This window comes from Pinus tabuliformis, chromosome 6 (assembly GCF_031772625.1).
Source record: "Pinus tabuliformis cultivar Carrire ecotype Pingquan chromosome 6, CPIR1, whole genome shotgun sequence".
Classification (NCBI taxonomy): domain Eukaryota; kingdom Viridiplantae; phylum Streptophyta; class Pinopsida; order Pinales; family Pinaceae; genus Pinus; species Pinus tabuliformis.
This window is the reverse complement of record NC_142292.1, coordinates 400,959,955-400,969,913: the sequence shown is the minus strand read 5'-3', so window position 1 is coordinate 400,969,913 and position 9,959 is coordinate 400,959,955. Positions and strand designations below refer to the sequence as shown.

General features: G+C 34.7%; 1 protein-coding gene across 1 annotated transcript; it reads right to left on the bottom strand.

Annotated features, from left to right (window-relative positions):
* Window positions 1-2,262: 2,262 nt before the first annotated feature.
* Window positions 2,263-4,319, bottom strand: LOC149258994 (putative pectinesterase 11). The gene is made up of 6 exons (XM_089444764.1): window positions 3,994-4,319; window positions 3,769-3,831; window positions 3,278-3,449; window positions 2,996-3,199; window positions 2,653-2,891; window positions 2,263-2,410 (listed from the first exon to the last, which is right to left on the bottom strand). Exons 1-6 carry the CDS (start codon window positions 4,317-4,319, stop codon window positions 2,263-2,265), a joined length of 1,152 nt encoding a protein of 383 aa, XP_089300890.1.
* Window positions 4,320-9,959: the final 5,640 nt, after the last annotated feature.

Below are 9,959 nucleotides of genomic sequence, written 5' to 3'. Positions count from 1 at the left end.
AAAGTAGTGGATCACTATAATTGAAAGGACCATTAAACATAGCAGTAGTCCACTAAGTTTATAGGTACATATGTAGCCCAATAATGTGGGGCTATGTGGCCCAATCAAATGGTTCCATGTGGCACACTCGACAATAGTTTTGGGTAGATGAAATGGTCAATTGAATCATTCATTTAAATAATATGCTAACATCTATGATATCCTACCGTCATCATTTAATATCACCAATGGTTGTATATAGCCAACAGTTTCAATGACATTTAGGTTTAACACTTAACGTTTGGATGTCTAGGATACAGTTCACACCAACATATAAAACTTATAAACATAATCGGGATACTACAAAAACTATTAAAAAAGAGTGTCGACTATATCTGCGGAATAGTTATGTGCTACCAAATGGTTTTATTAAATCTTTGCAGTCACATGGGTTTTGAAATTAGCAACCAATAGTTAACACTGTCAATGGTTATGGGTAGTAACGGTTAGTTGATCGACAGTTCAAATAAATTTTTTGTTTTTTAATACAAAATGGCCCACTAGGGTTTTAAGCACGTGGCCAGCAAGGCCTAAAAAGAAACCTAATAATAGACTACCAGCCAATGCCAAAAGGGTGGCAGGCTCTGTTATTGATACCCACTAACATGTACCTAAACCCGAAGTTCTCCCATTTAGTAGAGTAGAGTCGAGAGCGAAACATTCTCACAGGGGCAACGAACCTGAACCAATAGAACCTTGAAGGGGAACCTTAATGATGTGGTTTGAGAGGAGGAATATTCCCATAATATTCTTATGCAAAATTTTTGGAGGAAGATAAATTTCTCTTATGTGGCAGCTATTGTGAATGGTGAAAGTTGTAGGTTTCATTTCATAATATGCATATCAAATATGGAATTGTATGCAAAATTTAATAGTCTCATGCCATTCTAATAATGTAAGTGGTGAATATTGGCATGGAAGTCAAGAAGTAAGGCCTACATTATCGATATGAAGTTTATATTTATTTAAAAGTATATATATATATATATTTTAGAAACAATAATTGAAAGAAAAAAATAATCCAAGTCTTGGTAACTCATAACTTCACCATAATTCCAATTTAAACAAGATTCCAAGAATACTAGTATAAACATGTTATAATGATATTTAATGGGAGGTAATGCAATGTTTTATTTTTAAAAAAATTAATTTTTATGCAAATTACTTCTTTTTATAAGTAAAATAGAAAAATATTACAATTATATTTATAATTTTTACGAATTACCGTAAACTAACAACCATTATAACCATTTAATTTGTATAGTATACTAATTAAATAGTTAATGTTAAAAATGTGTATTAAACTTAAAATATATATTCAATTTTATGTAACTTGTAAAATGGACTACTAAAATAATAAATTGTTAACTAAAATCAATTGCATATTTACAAGCTTCTCCTATAAATATATCAATGACAGTCAAACGGAACATAAATGTGCGAAATGTATGAATTAAGTTTTAAGCAGTAGAGTAATGAGTTGTAAAATAATGTTTAAAATTAGATTATTAAATTTAAGTTAATGTAATTTATTGATAAGAATGGATTTGAAAATTAAAAATATATTATTATTTTAAAAATATATAGGTAAAGAAATAGTTTGTGTATTATATATATATATATGTGTTTTTTAATAATCAAGTTTTTAAAACTAACCACATTTCTTATTTCATAAATAGAAAAGAAAACGCTTTAAAACACCAATTTGATATGTATTTTGAGAATAATTTTGAAATGAAATTATTATTATATTATATAAAGAAAATTATACTCAAATAATTGAAATCTGATTTAATTCTTATAAAATGAAAATTAAATTATTTTTATTATATAATATTTTATAATTTAATAATATTGTAAAATTAATTTTTTATCATATCATATAAAAAATTTAAAAGTAAATATTTAAAATTTGATTTAAATTTCTTAAAATTAAAACTAAATCATTATTATTGTCCTATTATAATTCTATTATTATCCTATTATAATTCTATTAGAATATTGTACAGAAAACTTATAACCACAACGAGAATTAAGTTGCAGTGGAAGAGAACGGTCGGTCGGTTGAGTTTATCGAAGCTTAATTCGTAATACCAATTATGAAATTAATTCTTACATTTGCTAATTGAGGCAATATTGCATGAATGTCTTGCATCATGAAAATATTAATATCTTATGCTGTCGAATCTATTTGCTCTAGTAAAACTGGTAGCTCTGTGGCCTCTAGCTGACCCATGTATTCCCGTTAATGTAACCCAGGCTCAAATATGATGCAATCTGGGAACGATCAGTGACTTTACTAACCCACGAAACTCGTCCCTGTTGTCCTGCCCCAGGTCCAGAACATTGGAACTCGCTATATTTCGCAGTCCTGCACATTCACAGAACGAATGATAGCGATAATATTAGATCGAGATATGGAATTCTAGTTGTCAGCGCAATGCAGGTTTTCTGAATTTATTTCAATTGTAAACTTAGGGTAAATTTTGGAATTTCAGGAGTTCAATTGTTGTTTGATATGGTATTTTTTTTTAGGATTCCGATTTTTTCTTAGAATCTGCAATAAATAAATATGTAGATACTAAGAAATACCATAATATAACAACTACATACTTTCTTCTTTCGGGCTTCCCTGGCCAGTCTGTCCATCCTTCTGGCCAGATAATGTCGTCCATGACAGTGTTAGCAAACACTACTGTGGAGTAAGGTCCCCATGGCCTGCCTAGATGCATTTTTCCTGTGCCAGTCAACTTGCAATTTAAAAAGACGAAGCCCGAGTCTTCCGACGCAGACATTCTCTTCTGAGCCGTAAATATGCCATAAAGTTGAGGAATGGCATGTAGCTCGCATTTCTGCGGTCAACAAACCGAAAATTCGCATCAGGGCCTAGCTATATTGAAATAGACAAAGAGAAAAAAGCAATCGAAAGAGTGTCCAGGTTTTTTATTTGGTTTGCCTCATAGAGAGATTTTCCGTTGCCGCACACGAAGTCGACAGCACCCTCAATGTAACAGTTTTGAAAATAATGCCTCCCACTTTCGTCTAACAAGGTATCCTGATACCCCAGAAATCTGCAATTGTAAAACGCAGAACGATCTCCCGAAATCCTCAACGCCACAGCTTGATCGTCCACAGCATCATCACCGGCACCATATGAATTCTGCACAACTCTATTTTCTTTTAGGTAAACTCATCTCATGACTTACTGTGATTTTCATAGGCAATTAACATAACTTACCTCGAATGTAATATCTCTTGCTATGAAATCTGAAGCGAGCACTGTGACCGTTCCGGAGTCATATGTCCCGCCGCTCGATTTCGCGTTCGCATTCCATGTGATGACAGTGTTCTTGGCGCCCGAGCCCCTGAGAGTTATGAAGGGCTTCTCCTTAGGAATAGTCACCTTCTCCCTGCGCAGCACATAAAATAATGAACCATCATAAAAGCTTCTATCTCTACAGTATTTACACCTTTGATTTCATCAAATATCATATAGATTTTCAGAAGACATCCAGGACGACAAAAAGTTGTGCAAAATTATACCTAAACCTAACTTCATTTGTATTGCAAATTTCTGAAATAAGTTGAATAGAATTTCTAAAATCTGCAATCAAGATAAAAATAAAAGAATTTCTGATTCTTTTATTTCTCTGCTGGCATAGTTTTAAAAAATTTAAACTAAACTTTTAAATTTATCCAAAATTCAACTGAAGTTATTAAAATGACAACGGTATGCTGTGAACTCTGCGCAAACAGAATATCTCTATAATTTTTTCAGAATACTGAATCCACCTATAAAGTCAGAATCTCAATGTTAAACCCAAAAAGCCAGAAACTCATTTTTAAACACAAAGATGTATATTTAACCCAAATTACTCTCCCCCAAAACTTTAGACAATGCCATTCTCTCCCGGGAAATAAGCTATTCTAATTTTGATTTCATTGATTACTAACCTATAAGTCCCTGCTTTCACATCAATGGTGACGGGATTCTTATTGTTCGATGGAACTGCATTGATGGCATCCTGGAGCGTTCTGAAATTACCCTGACCGTTCTTATCCACTGTAATCACACGTGCATTGCCGGAATCTGCAAGAAGCCCGATCAGTTTTCGAGACCAACTGCTAAAGAAATCCGTAGAATTCTTCTCCCCATTACTGCTACGTATTGCATGGAGTTCAGATATATTCCAACCCGTACAGTAAGCAGGTTGCGTTAAAAACACTGTTGTAAGAAACAAACAGATAACTATAAATCCTCTACAGATGGAGTTTGCCATTGTTAACGTTCGCAAGAAAACCCGAGTGTCACGAATGGATGGATTAACAGGACTTTCGTAATGAGGAGACTAGAGTACTATTTATCGATGCTCGCACTGAAGTCCAGGCCTGCAAAGCCCATTCACAGGACTTTGGTGAAAAGCAGACACTCTCTATCAGTGCTCGCAACGAACTGTGGGCCCATGCAAGACTTCCCAAGCCCCCAGACTTAAATACCTAGGAAGCTCCATATTAGACGATTCGAGTCCAAATCCTGCGGAATCAGTTGCGGCCCTTGCATGGCCCCAAACTTTCATCCAAGCCACTTTTCATGGCTCCATGCTTCACAACTAAATATGTCCATTTAACCAAATGTGGTTAAGATATGCCCGTTTAACCAAGTGCTATTTAGTAACCAATTCGTTGTGATATCCGTTTATTTCTGTCTGTAATTTGGATTCTCACCTTTACATGTCAGGATTCTATTTTTTCCACGGTTAAGTCCAGAGCAACCCTAAAATCAAACAGTTCTCGCTAGGAACGCGATACATACGCGAGCGTATTGGATAATGTAATTTTATGAAGTAAATTAAGTATATGAATGTTAGAGATTTTATTTTTTATTTTTAATATTTTTAGTTTTATTTGTTTTTCAATGTGTATATAGAGAAGACATTTTTTTAGGGTTATTATTCTTAATCACAAAAAAAAAATGAAATAACAGTCAAGCTTATTAGGAATCATATATATGGAATAACCGTTACATTGGGAACATGAGATTAATTTCCCACTCAAGGTAATGGAAAGGATTCCAAATTTTATTACTACTTGAGGGTTTTAGTGTAATGGAAAACCTCAACATGTCTAGACGTGTGTTCGAGTAATTGTGACACTCACCTCATTAGGAATCAATTATATGGATTAATCACCTTCCCATGCATATTGAGACTAAAACCTCAACACCAAGTAACAATCTCATTGTATGGATTTGGCAATCCCTATTAGCACAATCTCTTTTTAATATAGAAAGAATTAGAGTACTCATAAAACCTAAACATAGCCTCTAATAGTAAATTTTAAATGTCTGCCCTCTTGGAATAAATTACATTAAGACAATATTTAAACGTTATGTTTAAGCACTAGATCCCTAATTATTGTAAATCCCTAATTATTGTAGGAAACTTTAAAAACCCTATTAGTCACCATGATTAAGGAACCTCTCATTCGGATTCCACACTCTGTCAACTATTTTAGAAAATCCAAAAGCCTTTCAACTTATTAGCATATTCACAAGCTAATCATGTATTAAGAGACCTAAAGACAACAACAAATCAAATACATTGATTTGGCAAAATAAATCAAGCTCTAACATGGTCTTGTGGAACCTTGAGGATCAATGGAACATCAAGGAAAGAAATTTTATCCTAAAGCATAGATGTCAAATAATATGTACTCCAACAAGCTCAAGAGGCACACTGTCATTGTTATGTTGGTAGTTCCATGGGAATCAGACGGGAGCTTCACTTTATCATTTGGAGAAGAGGCATGGCTTCCTGGAAAACTTCATTCATATGAGGAAAGGATGATAAACATGGAGCATTCTCCCAAGTGGATCATATTGTCCCTTACTGAAAAGTTGTTCGAATGGTGCCAAATGACATCAAAAGAGTGAAAAATAACAGAGAAGTTTGCAGTCATCTTCCAATCCATAGAAGGACTCAACGCCTACATTAAACCGTCTCCATTGGAAAGTGGCTCTGAACAATTTTTCCAATGATATGTGGAAGTCCAGAAATTGACTCTTGGATCAAAATATATGATTTGCCGAAGTTTCAAAGAATTGAAGCCATATGAAAGAAGGGATAGCGAAGATCGCAATATCGGAGGTCCAAAATATCGGAGATCGCATATCAGAGGTTTGGCATATCATTGCATTGCAATATCGGAGATCACATATTAGAGGTTTTTCATATCGTTTCATCACAATTTCAAAGATCATATATCAGAGCTACGACATATTGGTGCATCACAATATCAGAGATCACATATCAAAGGTCTAGCATATCAACGCATCACAATATCAGAGGTTTGACATATCGACACATCGTAATATCAGAGGTTAGAGGAGCACCGACACATCTGAACATCAACATATCATATAATCATAACTTCTTAAAGTGAGATCCTTTAAAAAGTTTCGATATCATAAAGTGTTTCTAGTATTAGAAAGAATTGGGGAACGCCGATAAAGGATTTCATTGCAAAACCAAAGGTTGACATGTCCTTTTCTCTCTCCTCTACTCAGACACATGGAAGCATATGATTAGCTCCGATAAAGGCACACAAAAACATATGATTGCTTCTAATAAAGCTATAGTGGCATCAAACGTCAGTGTGACGTGGCGGTACAACAAGACACGTGGAAAGTAGTTTTGGCATTTTCAGGGGCCTAAGTGGACAAATATGTATGACACGTGTCACTACTAATGAGGTGGCACATGGATTGATGACATCATTTCGGAGGTCGACATATCGAAGATTGATGATGTTAGGACTTTAGAACGATTGGTGTTTGAAAAACTTCTGATGAAATACAAAGAGTTAAAAAGTGGATGAGCTGGCAATTGTGAATCTAGAACACCACTAAAGCCACCACATTTGATCACTCCTAGCTCTAGAAGGTGGGGAATTCAAGTGGTTAAGAGGAAAGAAACAAGCGAATCGACCGAGTAGCTTAAGAAGAACATCATGGCAAAGACATGGCCTCATCAAAGGCCATCACATGAATTGGAATGGAGATATTTTGTTGTGGCCATGATTCCATTTTTCGATGTTTTATTATTCTGTAATCTATTGTAATGATTTGGGCAGGAGAGGCTTTAAATGCCGAGATAGTTAGTCGATGAGACAACTAGGGCTCAACTAATATATTTTTCTCAGCCATCATTCAATTGTTCTGTTTTGTTATTTTTGATATTTTTGTATTTTAAAGGAAGGAATCAAATCCTTTGTAATCATTTAGGAAACAAATCCTTTGCATGCCAAGGCCGCTATTCAACTAGACAAATGGAGCTCGGCTAAGAAATTTTGTAATTATTTTTCAAGCCCTCTCTCCCCTTACAAAAGAGGGAAGAAAAAATTAACAGAAGGTTCCCAAAATTATGCATTCTAGAGGCTTGAATTCTGCTTTTGCAAGTTTTGAGCTCTGTTTGCAGAGAAAGTTATTCCACTTTGGTTCAATTTACTTGTTCATAAGGCGCTCAGGAATATACAATTGTCAAATGTTATGGATTGGTGATTTGGACTCCATCTTCAAATATTAATGAAGTAGTTTTGTTGATTCGAATCATAGCAATGCATAATATCTTTCCCCTTTGTATATCATTTCATATATGGCTTTTCTCTTTTGAAATTGTGTAATTAAGCTACTGATTTCTCTCTCTAATGGTCATATGTATTCTGCTAAGTAATGAAAAGTACCTGTGTAAACACAAATTTACTTGTGTTATTTGATAGATTATAGTACTTGTATCTAAGCATAGATTTACTTAAGCAAATTGGTGATAAATGTATTCTTGAGGCATAGAGCTTGAGACCTTAATTCGCGCTCCAAGTTTTCCACATTTTCACCTCTTCACTTTTCCATATTTCTATTGGATGCTATTGCTTAGGCTTTTGTGTTATGTCCAGCCCTCTACATTGATTTTCCTCCTTTCCTTTCTCTTGTTCATCTATACTACAATAACAATGTTAAATTGTTTATTGTTCTGTGTGAACCACCAGAACCAATGCATTTCTCTTTGAGATTATCCATATCTACCAGTGCATATTTCAACCTATGTTTTTCTTGAGTTTACCTTGGCGAAGGGTTATTGAACTAGGCTCTGAATTATCCTTTTTAAAATTACATGAAATATGGAGTGCAAGAGAAAGGTTTTAGATAATCTACAAAAGCACTACTCTAGAATGCGCTAGGCACTAACCTTTTTCTTTCAACCCAGGGGTTGTCTCTTGAAGGATTCTATATCTTCTGAAGAACTTGTGTGATAGGAGATAGAAAAATATAGAACATGTTTCTAGCACCATTGTTGGTGAACAAACAGAATACTTTTCACTATGTACAATAACTTTTACATTCCCTCTCTCGGGTGAACAAGGGAAGTGTGGGTTGAATAAATCTCACCTTAGCGACTCCACTATTTGAATCTTATTGTAAACACCCTAGCGAATCCACTATCTATATATTTATTTTGTTATTCTAGATTTCAAGGAGCCTCATACTCGCTTTGATGCTAAAACAACCGAAAATCCCCACTACCTTTGAACTTGAGATCACTCACCTAAAGCGGTTTTCAAAATGGCTCTTCCTTAATTCTTAGCCAACAAATTTGGCCCGCTTGATTTTTCTTCTATTACTGATTATCCCCATCATGTCCATTTAGATCATGAATGTATGCCTATTTTCCTATATTCAATGGAAACACAGATAGAAGATCGCACCAACACCTCAAGGACTTTCATGAATGCATGGAATAACATGGTATTGTTCTTGATGATGTGAAAATGAAATTGTTCATCTATTATTTAGATGAAGATGCTAGAGCTTGGTGCAAAACAATACTGCATGGCAACATGTCTTCCTTAAAGAGATTTCACATAGCATTTAATCATTTCTACAAAATATTATATCCACTGGGTGCTCTGTTTGAAGATTGTTGTGCACATTTTAATGTTGAAAATATTTATGAGGTTAATGATCATGGTGAAGATGTTTGTCGGGCTCAACTCTAAGAAGGCATTTATTGACAACAAGAAGCATCACCCAACAATCAAGAAAGGGAAGAAGGAGACATCATCAAGCTGCAAGCAACCCCTCAGAGGTCTTATTTCGCTGAATTATATGATTCCCTTCTTATGATTTGTATGACTTTGATGGGAAGTTGAGTAATTCAAAACACAACTGATCCAGTCAGGGAAGCTGCACAAAAAGAGGAGGCCCACGAGGAGGTTAAAAAAGAGGCACTAGTTTATGTTTCACATCCTTCAAATTGAGAACAAATTCAAGTATCTAGTATTAATGTCGATAAACATTCTTCAATCTATGATTTAGATGATTCAAAGGAGGATGAGATTGTTTCAGACTTTCAAATGGATTTTATTACTAGCAACTGGGGAGAATACTTCAAGTAATGAATTCTTCAATAGAAAGCCAAAGTTGTAAAGCCAAGTAGCATTTGTGGCTACCTACTACAGAAATATTAATGTCGGGAAATTGATAAAGAGAGGAAGATAGCCATAATTTTTTCTCATCAATTCTATAATCCAGTATCTAACTACATGACCTATTTATTTGGCCTGCAATAGTATATATCAATTCCAAGCCCAATTAGAAGGTTCATGGAGGAGAGATTGAATGAGTTGAGCATCAAATATTAGTTTGGGGGTAGTGGTGCATGCATGTTTTAGTTGCTGACTTTCAAGACAATGATAACATAAGGTGTAGTACTCATATGTTGGGTTGGTATTGTTAACACCCAGGTTGTTCCCTATGACTCCCAAGGGAATACGGCCGGGGTAACCACTAACCAATCTTTGGATTACAGTGCCTAGCCACACTGTAATCAGAGAGGGCTCTCTCTTTATAATTTGTCTCTGTTCTG

Bases quoted from the DNA above. Each gene is read 5' to 3' on its own strand.
- LOC149258994 (XM_089444764.1), bottom strand. From the start codon at position 4,319: ATGGCAAACTCCATCTGTAGAGGATTTATAGTTATCTGTTTGTTTCTT. The intron at 3,450-3,768 runs GTTGTCATTTTA...TGTGCTGCGCAG, and splicing joins CGCAGAGTTCACAGCATACC to GGAGAAGGTGACTATTCCTA. The intron at 3,200-3,277 runs GTAAGTTATGTT...AGAGTTGTGCAG, and splicing joins CAAGAGATATTACATTCGAG to AATTCATATGGTGCCGGTGA.